The sequence below is a fragment of the Rhinatrema bivittatum genome, chromosome 2 (genome assembly GCF_901001135.1).
Source record: "Rhinatrema bivittatum chromosome 2, aRhiBiv1.1, whole genome shotgun sequence".
NCBI lineage: Eukaryota > Metazoa > Chordata > Amphibia > Gymnophiona > Rhinatrematidae > Rhinatrema > Rhinatrema bivittatum.
In genome coordinates this window covers 84,259,616-84,276,826 of record NC_042616.1, presented here as the reverse complement: position 1 = coordinate 84,276,826, position 17,211 = coordinate 84,259,616, and the positions used below count along the sequence as shown (strand labels likewise).

Here is a 17,211-nt window from a genome sequence, read left to right as displayed (position 1 = left end):
TAGACGTGCGATTCCACCTCCAACGTTGGGAGTACCTCCTCTCTTGGGAGGGTTATGGTCCAGAGGAGAATTCCTGGGAGCCAGCCTCCAACATCCTGGACAAAGCCTTCCTGCACCAGTTCCTTGTGGATTATCCAGCTAAACCCAAGCCCCCAGGAAGGGGGCATAGCGGAAGGGGTACTGTTACGGTCCCGGGCCGTACCCCGGGACCTCCTCTTACCTTGCGGCCAGCTCGGGCCGCTGGAAGCCTCCTTCGGCTGCCTAGGCCCGAATTACCTCCTGCCGTGGCGTTCCCTCTGCGAGGGAGATGCCGCCGACCCTCTGTCGCTGGCCCCGCCCCCTAGATGCGCTCGCACGCAGGGGGCTCCATATTTAAAGGGGCCAGCGCGGGAACTGAAGGACAGCCCTAGTGATGACGTCAGACGTTGCAGGGTTATTTAAACCTTGCAGCTGCCTCAATGCTTTGCCTTGCAACGAGATTCACCCTGTTAGAGTTTCTAGTTGCTGCATCTGGATCCCTGATCGTCTTCAGCTTCTGACTTCTGGCTTCCGACCCTGCTTCGTCCACTGACTCCGGCTTCAGCTTCCGACCCTAACTTTATCTTCAGCTTCTGACTTCTGGCTTCCGACCCTGCTTCGTCCACTGACTCCGGCTTCAGCTTCCGTCCCTGGCTTTGTCTTCGGCATCTGACTCCCGGCTTCCGACCTTGGATCGTCCCTGGACTCCGGCTTCTGCCCTCCCCTCTTCCTCAGGTATCCTGTTCTGCACTCGCCTGGTGGTTTCACCTAAGTCCCAGCGGCTCGGGTCCTCATGGGCTCCTCCCGGGGAGGCCGCGGGCTTCCAAGGGTGAAGTCTCTTCAGACCTCCTGGGTTCAGCCGCTTCGCTGGACTACTTCTTCAGGCTTCTCTTCTGGTCCTCGGTCGCAGAGGATCGCACCTAAGTCCAAGAGGCCCGGATCCCTACGGGCTCCTCCTGGGAGGACCGTGGGCTTCCAGTTGTGAAGCCTTCTCAGGACCACCTCTTCAGCGCCACCTCCTGGCTGCGACGTCCACTGTGGGCTCCCCACAGTGCAACATCATCTGTCGCAGCCAGCCCAAGGGTCCACATTCCTAACAGTTTTAGAGTGAGAGGGTTTCAAATTTTCCTAAAGAGCGTATAGGTATAGTATTTTTTATGCAATTTTTCTTTGAATGTTAAAGTTATATTTGAATTTGTTTTTGGTTTTTAGTCAGTGTTTTTAAATTATATTTCTTATTAGCTTTGATAATAGTATACTGGCTGTAAGTATTCTAGGTATGACATACATACCTATGATGTCATTAAAAAAAAAGAATGCTGCTTCCGCTGCTGGATGAAGGGGACATAATCCACAGGTTCTGGACTGGTGTAGCAGAAGTAAAGGAAAATAAATTAACAGGTAAGACATAATATCCCCTTAAGCACCCAAAGTTAGCTGGGTAAGTTATCAAGGATATTTGGCGGGTTAAACATCCTACTGAACATATTTGAATAAAGTTATCCAGCTAACTTTAAACTTAACTAGCTATATTCAAATGATATAGCCAATTACATGCCAAAAAAAATGAAAAAAAAAGTTTGTGGGCCTGTAGACCTGTTTCTCTGATTCCATTCCCACAAAATGTTTTCAAATAAGTGTGGGCTAGTGCCTGATTCCATCTCTCCATCCCCAGCCCACCAAATTTTAAATATAAGAAGCGGCCCCCCTTCCTTCTGATATTTTTATGGAAATCACTGAACCCCCCCTCCTGCCCCCACTCCCCCACCACCTGCAACCTCTGGTAGTAATGCTATTATCATAATTTTCCAGTGTTGCTGTCAGAGCAAAGCTAGAAGTGGCCGGGAGTAGGTATGACACTACTACACTCCTGGCTGGCATTTGGGAGAGTCCAAGGGGCTCTGGGTGGTGGGGGGAGGTCAATAGAGGTTGCAGACTTTGCACCAATGTGGGCAGTTACCAAATGTCCTCCAATGAGGGCAATTTTCATACAACCTGCCTAGGTGGCAAAATACCTGTGGACCTTGTACCTAATATTCAAGGGAAAGTACATGTGTACTTTCCCTTTGAAAACTACCATGGTTACAAAGTACCCAAAATCTTTTTTACCTGCTTTTGTGTGGGTAAAATGTTTTTGGAAGGAAATATATGTAGATTTGAAAATATAGTCTATAGTGTTGCTTTCTGATTCCACAAAAAACACTCCTGTGAATATCCCTTATATATGGCGAAAAGTATGGCATTATGAAACAGCGCATGTTCTTTTGCTGTAGAGGATCATTTTTCAAACAGCCAACTTGCTCAGTAAATGGGTTTGAAAATTGTCCTCTCCACGTGCAGAACTACTTTTCAGCACTATCAGTTATAAGTTAACCTCTTAAATCTGAATATATGGAGTCCCAAACAGTAAAACCATACCTGGTATAAATAATGAAAAAAATTAATAACCTGCAAATAAATTAGGGTGTTCACTAAATGTGGAATATATCTCCAGAACCTACTATTTTTCAATTTTGATGGAACAATTTATTTAATATTTTCTCCACAGACAAAATATTTTATGGTGCAACAGAATTATTCAGGTGCTTTGGAAGTCATAAATCAGATAGTTGTCAATTTTCCTAGCTTTCTTCCTGCCCTTTCCATCAAAATGAATCTGTTTTTAGCTCAGCAAGACTGGGATCAAGCTTTAGAAATTGCACAAAGGTAAGAAATGCTATTTACCGTAAGTCTGATCCAGCTCAGATCAGTGCATCTTGGAAAAATCTATATACCTTTTAAAATTCTAATGGTATGTCCATCTTCCTGCTTTAAAGCAATAGTCTTATTTAGGGAACTGTTTACTAATACATGTTAAAATTGGTGGGTAATGCTCTATGACAAATCACAGCTTGTGATCCACTCCAAACACTTACCCAGTTGTCCAAAACAATAGCTTGGTCAAACACATGCAGCAAACAGTGTCTTTGTTTTCTTTCAGTATATGTTCCTTCACAGATAACAGCATAATTTTGTGTCTTTGAGGAACATGGGTCACTCCAGACATGTACGATACAGCAAACACAAACTTGCATAAATTGTATCAAGAACCCAAACCCTTTTCTGCTGTTTCCTGTCATTTTGCTAATTCCAACCCTCAGAGTTTCTCTAGTCCCCTTACAGGATTATCCCTACCTGGACTGGAGTAGTAGTTCTTGGCCTACAATGGTCCTGTTTCAACTGACCCTTGCTTCTTTGGCTGCTCTCTGTTTCCCTAGCAGTCTCCCCTCAGAGAAACATTTGGTCAGTTTGACATATAGCCAATACTGATTTTTATCAGTGTCTCTTATTTATTTAGCGTGCTTTTCTTATCTTTTCTTATGGTTATTTCCTTTGTCGATGACAAATTAGTTGTTTTTATCCCCAAGAGGATCCTGGTAAAGGCCATTGTGCTGTTATGGTGACAAAGATAGTCTATACAGAGTCCCCTAACAGACTCCCTTCTTTGAATAATTAGCTCTTTATAGTGCCATGTATGCAGAGTATGATAGGAGGAAGAATGCAGAATGAAGCTTCAGAGTTGTAGAACGCAGAAGTGTGTTGTCTGTGAAGGAATTGCATCCCCTTTGATAGGCAGTGCAGCTGCTAAGGGAGTGAGAGCAAAACAAAGTGTGTACTATTCATGAGATATTTTACATGTTCACCATTCATGTAATATTTTTCTAATCTGTATCACATTCTTTCTAACATACTTTTAAATATAAAGTTTTCTTTCTGGCCACAAATGAATGTTTTCAATTTTTTTTGTCCACACAAAATGTTGTGGAGAAGAAATTCTTAGCTGGGTTTGAGCATATTTAAATGAAGCAGTGTAGAGATTAAAGTTTGAGCAAGTGTTTTTAATTTCTTCCTTTTACTTTGATCTGACATCATGGTAGGTTCATGCTCAGTAGGCTTTCTCTCTTCATTTCCATATGTTGGTGGCGTCATGAACAAGCTTGGATTTGTTAATAGGCAAATTAGGCCTATGCCTAGGGCAGCAGGCTAACTGAAGATCTGCTGCATTCCAACTCTGATGAATCTCACTCAGAAGAGGATAGCCCTCTGTTTCCTGATCCAGCTCCTCCCTTCCCAGGCAGTATGCAGGGAACAGGAGAAGAAGGGGTGAGCTTAGAGTAAAGATAGCAGAGCAAAGAAAAGCTGCCATTCTGGGACAGGAGAGGAAGGAATGAACCTGGAGCAAACTAAGCAAGGGGGATCATTGTGCAGAAGTCAGGATAGGTTAAGAGTGCAATCAATGGCAGTGGGGGTGATGGGAGAGAAGAGAGAGGTTAGTGATGAGAGATGATCAGCTAGGGGAAGGGGAAGGTGTCTGTGTGTGACAGAAAGGGGAACAAGGGAAAGGGGGCAGTACTTGTGTGCATGTGAAAGAGAAGGGATTGATTCCATGTATATGTGTTTATCCCAGGACAAGCAAAATGATAGTCCTCACATATGGGTGACATCATTGGATGGAGCTCTATCACGGAAAACTTTCTGCCAAAGTTTCTAGAAACTTTTGACTGGCACACTGAGCCCACTGAGCATGCCCAGCATGCCATGATCCCTTGAGCCACAGGAGTCTCCCTTCGGTCTTCTTTTTTCCGCGCTGCAGTTAGCTTCGCGGTTAAGGAGCCCTGTGTGTTTTCACACAACTTTTTATCACGGAAAAACTAATATTTTTTCTTAGAAAAATCCCCTCATTGAGTCTCCCATTCTTAGGATCCATTTTTCCCTCGATCGGTGACAAAATCTATATTTGCAGTCGATACCTTTCCTTTATTTTTTCGGTGATCGCAAGCCGTTGACGGCTGTCCAGCCTTTCACAATGGCAACCGGCTTAAAAAAATGCCCTAATTGCCCCCATACCATGTCCATCACCGATCCACATATTGAGTGTGTTCTATTCCTCTGCCCCAGACAAAACATTTCATCATGTCCCCAGTATGCCGCGATGACTTCCAAAGGTAGACGGGCCTGTCTAGATAAAATGGAATACCTTTTCAATATCCAGCTAGTTTCATCGTCATCGACGCAGTCATCACCGGCAGGAGTTACAAAAAAGATAATCCTTAAAACTCACCGGGCGCAAAGCAAACAGCTATAGCCCATCAGTTCCTTACTCTGTTAGGCCACATGGCTTCCACAATCCACGTCACTCCTATGGCCAGATTAGCCATGAGAATAACGCAGTGGACTTTGTGATCACAGTGGATCCAGCCATTCAACCACTGTCATCTCCAATTCAGACAACTCACCAGTTGCACTCATCTCTCCTCTGGTGGACAAACACGAACAATTTGCTTACCAGCCTACCTTTCCAGCAACCAGTTCCTCAAATAACCTTGACTACAGATGCATCCACCTTAGGTTGGAGAGCGCATATCAACAATCTTCAAACTCAAGGTACTTGGACGAGGCTCGAAGCAACCTTTCAAATCAACTTCCTAGAGCTTCAGCTGTAAGTTATGCTCTCTATGCGTTCAAGGACTGCCTTTCACACAAGACTGTTCTAATACAAACCGACAACACAGTTGCCATATGGTATCTGAACAAACAAGGGGGTACAGGCTCTTATCTCCTTTGCCAAGAAGCCGCACAAATTTGGGACTGGGCCCTGACACATTCCATGTTTCTCTGGGCCACTTACCTAGCAGGCATACACAACATAGTTGCAGATCGCCTCAGTCATCAGTTCCAACCCTACGAGTGGTCCCTGGATCCTTTAGTAGCGCCAGAATATTTCAACGTTGAGGGTCAACCAACAATGGACCTCTTTGTATCAGAGCTGAATAACAAAGTGGACAGATTCTGCTCCCTGCACAAACAGAGAAACCCGTTAGCCAAGGATGCCTTTGATTGCCCCTGGAACTCAGGTCTTCTGTACGCATATCCCCCGATACCACTAATAACCAAAACTCTAGTGAAGCTACAGCAGGACAAAGGGTCAATGATACTCATAGCCCCGTATTGGCCTCTTCAAGTATGGTTTCCCATACTCCTCGACCTCTCCATCAGGGAACCAATTCGCCTGGGCACAGCACCCACTCTCATAATTCAGGATCAGGGCAGGTTGCGTCATCCCAACCTTCAGACCCTATCCCTCACAGCCTGGATGTTGAAAGCTTGATCCTTCAACCACTCAATCTTTCAACTAATGTATCTCAAGTGCTTGTAGCTTCATGAAAATCTTCCACACGAAAATCCTATCGTTGTAAGTGGAAAAGATTCACCATGTGATGCATGCAGAACAGTATTGACCCCTTTTCCTGTCCCATATCATCTTTATTAGACTATCTCTGGTACCTTTCAGACTCTGTTCTACAGACTTCATCAGTAAGGGTACACCTGAGTGCTATCTCAGCTTACCACAAGGGAATAGGTGATGCCCCGATTTCAGTGCAACCCTTGTCAGTAGGTTTATGAGAGGTTTAATCCAACTTAAACCCCCATTGTGGCCACCATTCACAGAATGGGACCTTAATGTAATAGTAGCAAGGCTCATGCATTCTCCTTTTGAGCCCATAGATTCATGCAATGTTAAATTTCTTACATGGAAAGTTCTCTTCCTAGTAGCTATTACATCTGCTAGGAGAGTTAGTGAGTTACAAGCACTTGTAACATACTCACCCTATACCAGGTTCCTACATGACCGAGTGGTACTCCGTACTCACCCTAAATTCCTTCCCAAGGTGGTTACTGACTTCCACTTGAATCATTCTATAAATTTGCCCACATTTTTTTCCAAGACCTCACTCTCACCAGGGTGAAAGAGTTTTACATACCCTAGACTGTAAACGCGCGCTAGCATATTATCTAGAACGCACTAAAGTCTATAGGAAATCTACCCAGCTCTTTGTTTCTTTTGACAAAAACAAACCGGGTAAAGCAGTGGGCAAACAGACATTCTCTAACTGGCTATGAAAAAGCAGGCCTTTCTCTCCAGGGACGAGTAAAAGCGCACTCAGTTAAAGCAATGGCAACCTCAGTAGCACACTATCGTTCAGTACCGATTGCTGACAAATGCAGAGCTGCAACATGGAGCTCTCTTCACACATTTGCAGCCCATTACTGCTTGGACAAGGAAGGACGACAAGATTCAGCCTTTGGACAATCTGTTTTAAAGAACTTATTCCCAGAATATTCCCAACTCCTTCCACATCCAACCTGCTGTGATTTCAGGCTGCCTCATTTTTTCCAACAGTACACCAGTTTTGTTGCCCGTTGCACAAGTTGTACGCTGTTGGTCCAACACAAAGATGACTCAGCCTGTAGCTTGCTAATCACCCATATATGAGGATTATCATCCTGCTTGTCCTGGGATAAAGCAAAATTGCTTACCTTGTAATAGGTGTTATCCCAGGACAGCAGGATGTAGTCCTCACATATGGGTGACATTACTGGACGGACCCCTCTCACGGAAAACTTTCTGTCAAAGTTTCTAGAAACTTTTGACTGGCACACTGAGCCCACTGAGCATGCCCAGCATGCCATGATCCCTCGAGCCACAGGGGTCTCCCTTCAGTCTCGTTTGTAGCAATAAGCAATAGCAAAAAATAAAATAATAAAATGTTTCAGACCCAACTCCACGGGGTGGCGGGTGGGTTTCATGAGGACTACATCCTGCTGTCCTGGGATAACACCTATTACAGGTAAGCAATTTTGCTTTATCCCAGGAGAAGCAGGTTGATAATCCTCACATATGGGTGATTAGCAAGCTACAGGCTGAGTCATCTTTGTGTTGGACCAACAGCGTACAACTTGTGTAACGGGCACAACAACTGGTGTTTGCTCTATGCCAGACTGGGTGGGAAGTTAGAGAGGGGTACAAGGGAGACAGGACCAGAGCACATTAGGGACTCATTACCTACTCCTCCATCCCTCCCCCTCCCACCACCACAATTCAGATCTTCTCTCCCTTGATTAAGGATTCTATGCCCCAGATCCTGAAACCTCTGTTCCTCTTACTTCTCTGTTCACCTCAGATCCTGGAACCCACTCCCAACCCATCCTACTCCCTCCTCCCCTTTATCACTCCCAGAATCTCCCTCTTTCTTCCTTTCCCTTTTCTTCCCTTTCCAGGATTCCTGATCTTGGTATCCTCCCCCAACCATGGTCCTTCCTTTCTTTCCTCCCCCATCACCAATCCTCTTTCCTTCTCACACTGCTCCACCCATCCCTAGACCTTTCTCTGTATCCTCAGTCCATTTCTGGTCCTCCTCCCTGTCTCCATCTCTTGTCCTCTCACCTTCTTCTCCTCTCCCCATCCCTGAGATCTCCTCCCTGCACGGATCATTAGATCTTTTTACCTCTCCCAATAAAAAGAAAATAAATTATGCAGGCACAAGCAAGGTTGTAAAACTACTTAATTTGTATGATGTTATAAAAAAGATGGGAATGTTTGGCCATATACGTCAAAGTTTTTATCACAGAATCTATCCTTAAGCTGCAAAGAGAAACTGGGGCTGTGCTTTAAAACTTCTGCTCCCTATTGTGTGACCTTACGAGTGTGTGTGTGTGTGTGGGGGGGGGGGGGGGGGGAGGTAGTACAGTGGCAGCACCAACAGTATATAGGGGCGCAAACTCTTAAATTCATCACTGATCATGAGAACAATTCTATGCATCATGAAAGGAATAAGAAAGATGTAACACATTATAACTAAGCTGACAATTCTTTATACACTTTCCAAGTGGGGGCTGATCTGAAAAGTTGTGTGAAGAGGATTTATTTGAATTTTCTCTGAGATAAGCAGGATCTCTGAAACATTTTTTAAACAGGATGCATGATGTGATTATTTTTATCCACTGAAGTTGCCAATTTCTTTTTCTGCTATAATTTTTTCAGACACAAATTTGGGTGAATCATGTCCTTGGTGAATAAAACATGTAGTGACATCTAAAGAACAGCTATAATCCCTTTTAGTATCACATTAATAGTAGATGCTTATGTATAAAGTTTGAAAAAAGTTTAACTTTAAGCCACTTTTATATTGTTGTTTAAGAATTCATTTGAAGGATGTGACCAATATAGATGCTCTTCAAGTTTTTGCCGTGCATAGTCTTTTGAAAGAAGGAAATCTAGCTAAGGTGAGTGCTATAAGAATAAAAAGAAAACCATTAACCAGTTTGATCATGTTTTGTAATTATAAAGGCAGAAGGAATGTAGGAAAGGGATTCTGAGATTGTTAATTATATTTAATATAAAGGATAAGTAATATAAAGGATGAGTAATGCATTTTTTAAGATGGCGCTGGCCGTCCATTACTCCTACCATGTGACAGGGCCTGGCCAATGGCACGGATACCCTGTCACATGGTAAGGGCAAAGGGCTATCGGCGCCATTTTTATTAGTGGCAGCCGATGGCCCTGAGAGCGGGAGATCGCTCCCAGGACTTCCACTGGACCACCAGGTACTTGTAAAAAGTTTTAGTGGGGTTCGGGAGGGTGGGGAAAGCTAAGGGAACAGTTTTAAAGGGTCGGGTGGGTTTTTTTGTTTATCGGCTCGGGCGCAGCCGATAAACAGAACCGCGATCGGGCCACACAAAAAAAAAAATTAACGATGTGAATCGGAACCGATTCCGGTTCCGATTCACATCTCTACTATTTATATCACTATAGGAGGACCAGCTAATAACTTGAGGTTTTAGTGGTGGTTTAGGGTTTGGGGGCCAGTTTTACATGCAGAGTGAGACATATGAACAGCACAGTACACCTCAGTGAAGATTTGATGTCCTTTGGAGAGAGGAAAGTCTCCAAATGACATCAAAGTTGAGATTTCAACAATGTTCTCTCACTCTAGTGTGAAAATGCCCTTTATTGATCCTGCCCCTATGAAAAATTTGCATTTGTGCAAAGCGATACCATTATTATCGCGGGTGTTAATGCCATAATACATTTTGATGAATGACCCTATTAGTGGAGGGTCCCTTTCTTCTCAACCTGTTTAAAAAACTGTTCTTTGTATAGTTTGTTTCTCTGCATTTCTTTGTATAGTTTGTTTCTCTGCATTTCTAAACTGCTGGACTGCTTAGTTTGGCCTGTGCACACGCTCTCCCGGCGCGTGCACAGGCCACCATTCTGTGCGCGCGATTCAGAAAAAAAAATTATTCAAATTAGGGCCCGTGGTAAAAAGAGGCGCTAGGGACACTAGCGCGTCCCTAGCGCCTCTTTTTTGACAGGAGTGGCAGCTGTCAGCGAGTTTGACAGCCGACGCTCAATTTTGCCGGCGTTGGTTCTCAAACCCGCTGACAGCCAAGGGTTTGGAAACCGGACACTGGCAAAATTGAGCGTCCGGTTTTCAACTCGCGAGCCGCGGGCCGATTTTACATTTTTTTAAAAATTATTTTTAACTTTTGGGACCTCCAACTTAATATCGCCATGATATTAAGTCGGAGGGTGCACAGAAAAGCAGTTTTTACTGCTTTTCTGTGCACTTTCCCAGTGCCGGCAGAAATTAACGCTTACCTTTGGGTAGGTGCTAATTTCTGAAAGTAAAATGTGCGGCTTTGCTGCACATTTTGCTTTCTGTATCGCGTGGGAATGACTAAAAGGGCCATCAACATGCATTTGCATGTTGCGGGCGCTATTAGTTTCAGGGGGGTTGGACGCACGTTTTCGACACGCTATTACCCCTTACTGAATAAGGGGTAAAGCTAGCGCGTCGAAAACGCACGTCCAAACGTGGGTTAACAGTGCGCTCCACCAGAGCGCACTGTACTGTATCGGCCTGTTGGGGAATTTCTACCCAAAACATTTTGAACTGAACTACTCTCCTGGGTACTTATGCAATGAATGATGCTAAGAACATACTTAGATATTAGATTTGTTTAACTCTGGCTTTATTTCAATAGGCACTTAATAATGTGAGAGATCTTATTAATGCTTTGGAGACTGTGGAGCCTCGAAATCCAGTCCTACATTTTCGAAAAATTCATGTTATTAGTAGACTGGTAAGTTTTTTTTTAAAAGACTAATATTAAATACGTACCAGCACATTTTATTTCCTAATTTCAGTAAATGCAATAACAGAAAGAAAGAGGGAACCAACATGTAACTTTTAAAAATAACAATAACTTTCCAAAATAATAAACACCTAAAGTAAATAAATTGGATGAAAAAAGACTTCAGATCCCAATGTGACTGAACATTCATTAAATAGTATTCAATGAACAAATCATTATTCTTAAAAAAAAAAACAAAAAACCTCCACAATATGCTACTTCCAAATATAAATGGTGAAAAGCAGACGTCAGTATAGTACTTTCACTCAAAACAAAATATTTTAAGGAGCAACCAAATTCAAAAATAACTTTTGTTAGGGACTGTCATACTACCCTGCGGATACAGAAGCTAATTTTTAGTAGGGGTGTGAATCGTGTGATCGATCGTCTTAACGATCGATTTTGGCTGGGGGGGGGAGGGAAATCTTATCGTCGTGTTTTTTTTTTTTTTTTAAATCATCGTAATTCGGGGGAGGGAGGAAAAACCGGCACACCAAAACAACCCTAAAACCCACCCCGAACCTTTAAAACAAATCCCCCACCCTCCCGAACCCCCCCAAAATGTTTTAAATTACCTGGGGTCCAGTGGGGGGGTCCCGGCGCGATCTCCCTCTCTCTGGCCATGACTGCGTTAAGAGAAATGGCGCCGGTGGCCCTTTGCCCTTATCATGTGACAGGGCAAAGGTAGCGCCGGCACCATTTTGGTTCCTGGCTCCCGACGTCACGCATGCAGGAGATCGCCCCCGGACCCCATCTGGACCCCCAGGGACTTTTGGCCAGCTTGGGGGTAGTGACACCCAGTGTAGAAACTGCATTGTGTAGCTATAATTTGGGTTGCTCTATCCTATGTGCATCACTTTGCATTTGTCCACATTATGAGGCAGAATTTTAGAGGAGCGCACGCAGGGTACATTTGTGCGTGCAACCCGGCACGCACAAATGTACACCCGATTTTATAACATGTGTGAGCTGCCGCGCACATGTTATAAAATCTGGGGTCGGCGCCCCCTTGTGCGCGCCGAGCCTGAGGGGATCCCCGATGGCTTTCCCCGTTCCCTCCAAGGCCGCTTCAAAATCGGCGCGGCCTTGGGGGGGAGCCTTTTTTTTCAGTCCCCTCCCTTCTCCTCCCTTCCCTTCCCTTCCCCTATCTAACCCACCACCCAGCCCTAACTAAATCCCCCCCTACCTTTGTTTCCGAAGTTACGCCTGCCTGAGGCAGTCGTAACTTGTGCGCACCGGCCAGCTGCTGGCACGCCATCCCCCGGCACAGGCCGCTGTGCCAGAGGACTCGGCCCCGCCCCCGGACTACCCCTTTTTCGAAGCCCCGGGACATATGCACATTCCGGGACTTGCCTCCTATCCCATGACTTCTTACTTTTCTTAGAAGCCTCTCATGAGGGAATTTGTGAAACACCTTCTGAAAATTCAAATACACTACATCTACTGGTTCACCTTTATTCACATGTTTATTAACCCCTTCAAAAAAATGAAGCAGATTTGTGAGGCAAGAATTCACTTGGGTAAAACCATATTGACTGTGTTCCATTAAACCATGTCTTTCTATATGCTCTGTGATTTTGATCTTTAGAATAGTTTCCACTATTTTTCTCAGCACTGAAGTCAGGTTTACTGGTCTATAGTTTTCCAGCCCTTTTTAAATGTTGGGGTTACATTGGCCACCCTTCAGTCTTCAGGAAAAATGGATGATTTTAATGATAGGTTACAAATTTTAACTAATAGATCTGAAATTTTATATTTTAGTTCCTTCAGAACTCTGGGATACATACCATCCAGTCCAGGTGATTTGATACACTTTCAAATAGGGACAATATGAAATTTGGAAATTGGTGATCAGAAAAGGAGCCAATTATCTATCCCTGCTCAAGTTCCTTCGCTAACTTTTCCCCCACTGGCCAAATGCTAAGCAGAGAAATAATTGTTTGCTTCAGTGGGATGTCACGCCCCCTCATAAGTGGCGCAAAAACCTTCACAGAACTTGAGCAGGATCGAGGAGGCTGCCCCTTTATTTGGGTACTTGAATAGGCAATATTCTGCCAATGGATCAGGGTGGAAACAAGTGATATAGCTGAGAGCTCACCCTCTTCTCCCCAAAATCCCTTTTTGGGGCATTTCAATGTGAGGTGGGAGGATGTATATCTGGAACAAACATGCTTGAAGTGACATTCTGTTGCCATATACCCATCTCTGCTGAAACACCAACAGATATCATTGGAGGTGGAACTCTGCCTCAGATCATGTTGTACTCCGAAAGGGACAAAGAGGAGCCTTAGTGTCATGAGCTTGATTAACCATTCTCGCTCAGAAAGCTTCATCATAATCGAGCCTAGTGAACCTGCTATACTTCCTTATATGCCACCAAATGGAATCTAGGTAGCTCCACATGGGTTGTACTAGAGTCAGGTCTACACAGCTTGCTGTTGAGGCTAAACGAGTAAAATAATAGACCCAATAGTTATTCCCCCTTTGGTCAAGCTTACTGGCCTCATGCTCATGCCTGCATTCTCTATGGCAACCTTCCATCATTCTAATTATACAGGGGCAATGCCTAATGCGATGCTTGAGGGACCTCCGGTCTTGCTACCCTATCAACAGCCAAACTGCAAGCGTCATCTGCTACTGATGAGCTCCTTGACTTGCTAGATCCAAAAGAGGTGCTACAGCCACTGCTGCTTCAGTTAGAATGAGACATTCATCTTCAACATTTTGTTTGTGCTTGTCCTTGCAGACCACCTTTGTAATAGGTATCTTGGGGGTGGCTGTTGTCTAGAACTCACACTCCTGAAATGTAGAGGTGCTCTTGGTCACACCAGATAATTCTATTATATCATTGAATGTGCATGGCACAATTCAAAAACAATTCTTAGCAACACAGCTGGTCTTTATAGCTCATAGTTCTTTCTCTATCTGTGCAAGTGTTTCTCTCTACCAGGCAAGGGAAAGCACTCACCCTCCAGGGCATGGATAAATGAAGTTCTCAAGTGGACAGGGGTATCTATGTTTGGGCAGGAAAAAATCCCTCCAAGTGGTAAGAAAAAATAGTAAAGCAGTCTCTGCACAGTGTCCCAATTTACCTCTTTCCCAGGATGAAGGCTCCAAGTAGGGGTGCTCCAAAGATCTTAAAAAAGTCTTACAGTTCTCCAAAGTCTATCTCTCTGGATCCCTAGATGGGAGGGATTCAAGCAGGAACACACAGCTCTTCAATGTTCCTTGGTAAGAGCAGAAAGGGGACAGCAAAACTCTTTTTGGTCTCAGCAAAACCGAGACCAAAACATCAGAAGTTCTCTGCAGCAGGTCCCCACAATACCTCAGTCCTCCAGGAGGGTGTAGAGGGGCAGGCCTTCCCTAACTTAGGGCCACCAGGGAAAGATTTCCCCGTGAACTCTCTCCAGGCAATCCCAGGCATCTTGTAGGTTTCTTACAAAGGAAGATTCATCAGCAAAAGCCCCAAATAACCTAGGATACAAACCCTGCCAGCCAGTGAGTGGACTGGAAGAGCAGATCCCCAACCTTTTTCAAGACCACTGGCTGAAATGCTTGAGTCCCAAAGGTATGCCCAAAAAAACAAAAAATGGCAAAGCTCCAACACCTCCTCTAATTTCCAAACTTAGACTGCTCTGCCCCAAGCTCTCAGAGAGAGAGCTGCTTTTCTTACCTTACAAGGGAATGACCATCTCAGCACCCTGTCTGGCCCTAGCTAAAGGGAATTAAATGAGGACACTATATGTAATGACCCCCATAGAGTCATTACATAGATATACTGGGGTAGATTTTCAAAGGGTTACGTGCGTAAGATATGCACGTAACCCCCAAAAACCTACCCCTGCGCACGCCAAGCCTATTTTGCATAGTCTCGGCAGCGCGCGCAAGCCCCGGGATGCGCTTATGTCCCGGGGCTTTAAAAAATGGGTGGTCCAGGGGCATAGCGGCAGTTTGGGGGCGGTCCGGGGGCGGGGCCAGGGGCATGGTGGCGGTTCGGGGCGGTCCGGGGATGGGCCAGAATCCTCCTGCACAGCGGCCTGTGCTGGGGGATGGTGAGCCGGCGTGCGTAACTCAATGAAATAAGGTAGGGGGGATTTAGGTAGGGCTGGGGGTGGGTTAGATAGGGGAAGGGAGGGGAAGGTGGGGGGGACCAAAAAAAAGTTCCCTCCAAGGCCACTCCGATTTTGGAGCGGCCTTGGAGGGAACGGGGAAAGCCATCGGGCCTCACCTAGGGCTCGGCGCGCGCAAGGTGCACAAGTGTGCACCCCATTGCGTGTGCCGACCCCTGACTTTATAACATGCACGCGGCAGTGCACGCATGTTATAAAATCAGGTGTACATTTGTGTGCGCCGGGTAGCGCGCACAAATGTTCCATATGCGCGTAATATTAAAAATCTGCCCCACTATATATATCTCTCTACATATTTATTTATTTATTCTTTTTTGTGGATTTTCAGTTCCAAATGGCAGTAATTTCCAATTTTTTTTGTAAGGGTAATGGGTATTTATTACTCTGTAGCAGGAATTTACAAAGAGAAAAGCAGAGCCAGGAGAAATGTTGCCTGAAAAACGTTTGTTGTCAACCAGCATAAAAATGCCAAAGGAATTAGGCTGGCTGGCTGCCCTTTAAATTCCTATCAAATGGAAATTGCTGCCAAATCACCATTAAGCCCGGGTGATGCAGATGCAAGATGGATAAAGGATATGAGCCAGCCGATTTAAATCTCTGACCAGGCTGCCCCCCACAATGACATTGATGCACTCCGCAATAGCCAATAGTGGTGTGTGCTAGCGCCAGCATCATCAGTGTGCACCTGACACATTGATTTAACACTTCTGTGGTGCCAGGTTCCTGACACGCTACATGTTAGCCAATTGTTGGGCACACTGAACCTGACATGATTGGGATGCCCAGCACGTCATTGATAGCAGGCAGCTGGCATCACTGGAAGTGGGTGGTGCTATGGGAGCTGGCTGACTGAGAGCAAAGGGTAGGTTCCAGCCAGACCTGGGCTGAAAGCACAGACACCCTGTGACAGGCGGCATCTGCACACGCCAGTATGGAAGGTGCCCATTTGTTTGTTTTTATACTGCTGAAAGGAGAGTGACACAGGGACTAAAGTCAGCCTCACAAACATCTGGGGCAATTTCCCTTGAGATTATTATGGGCAATGATAATAGCATGCCTCAAGTTGGTTATATAATGTGGGGGGATTACTTTTAAAACAAATAATAAAAGAAAAAATGCTTTACAGTTTACAAATATTCTTGATTTTAGTGTGGGAGGAATCTATCAATTCTGCAACAGGTGTATGCATTTGCCGAACGTGCTTTTAAGATGTCTCCTGCACAAGCAGAATATGCAAATGAATTGGGTTATCAGATGATTCTTCAGGGGAAAGTGAAGGAAGCATCTACATGGTATTCTACTGCCATGAAATTAGATGGAAGCTGTGTAGGAGCACTGACAGGTATATTTTGCTTATATCTTGGAGATGGGATGATTAACATATCTTTTTGTCAGCAAGACTTGGTAGCTTTATTTAGATGCCATACTGCACAAAGGTATAGGACTTTATACTTCTTGGTTCATGTGACACAAAGAATAGTGTGAACAATGCTTTGGACAATCTAATTTTGAATTGCATTATATCATTATATTCCTTCCTAATTCTTAATTGATTTTCTTTGAAACTTTATGCCTCTTCCAAAATAGAAGGTTGATATTCAGCACACATACCCAGATACGTTTGGACATATCCAGCTAAGTGGTTCTGTTTCAATATTTGGCCATGTTCTTAAAGGGTCAATGTTAAATCCCTGGCGAGTGCAAATACTGGGAGATACGCACGTGGCCAGGCTGCGTGCGTGCCACACACATTTTCCAAGCAGCCCGGTACTCGTGAAAGTACCAGGCTCCTTAAAAGGGGCAGGCCAGAGGAGGGCCAGGGGCGGGGTCTGGGCGAGATAGGGGTGGGGCAGGGGCTGGTCGGGACAGTGCCAATAGGCATTGTTCTGGTGAAGTGCACGCCGGCAGCTGGCCAGTACGTGGAACTTCTGCTCGTGAGAGCAGGTAAGTTTTAAAACTAAAATTTAAGGTGAGTTGGTAGGGGTTAGGGGTCTGGGCGGAGAGGGAAAAAGGGAGGAAGGATAGTTAGGAGCATACTGGGAGGG

The 17,211-nt window shown here is 44.8% G+C and overlaps 1 protein-coding gene across 1 annotated transcript in view; it reads left to right on the top strand.

Moving 5' to 3' along the window:
* Positions 1-17,211, top strand: part of TTC21A (tetratricopeptide repeat domain 21A) — a 406,154-nt gene that overhangs the window by 141,166 nt on the left and 247,777 nt on the right. Inside the window, exons 6-9 of the mRNA XM_029588390.1 lie at positions 2,567-2,724; positions 9,039-9,123; positions 10,887-10,985; positions 16,316-16,508. Coding sequence (XP_029444250.1) covers positions 2,567-2,724; positions 9,039-9,123; positions 10,887-10,985; positions 16,316-16,508 — 535 coding nt within the window. The remainder of the gene's footprint in view (positions 1-2,566; positions 2,725-9,038; positions 9,124-10,886; positions 10,986-16,315; positions 16,509-17,211) is intronic.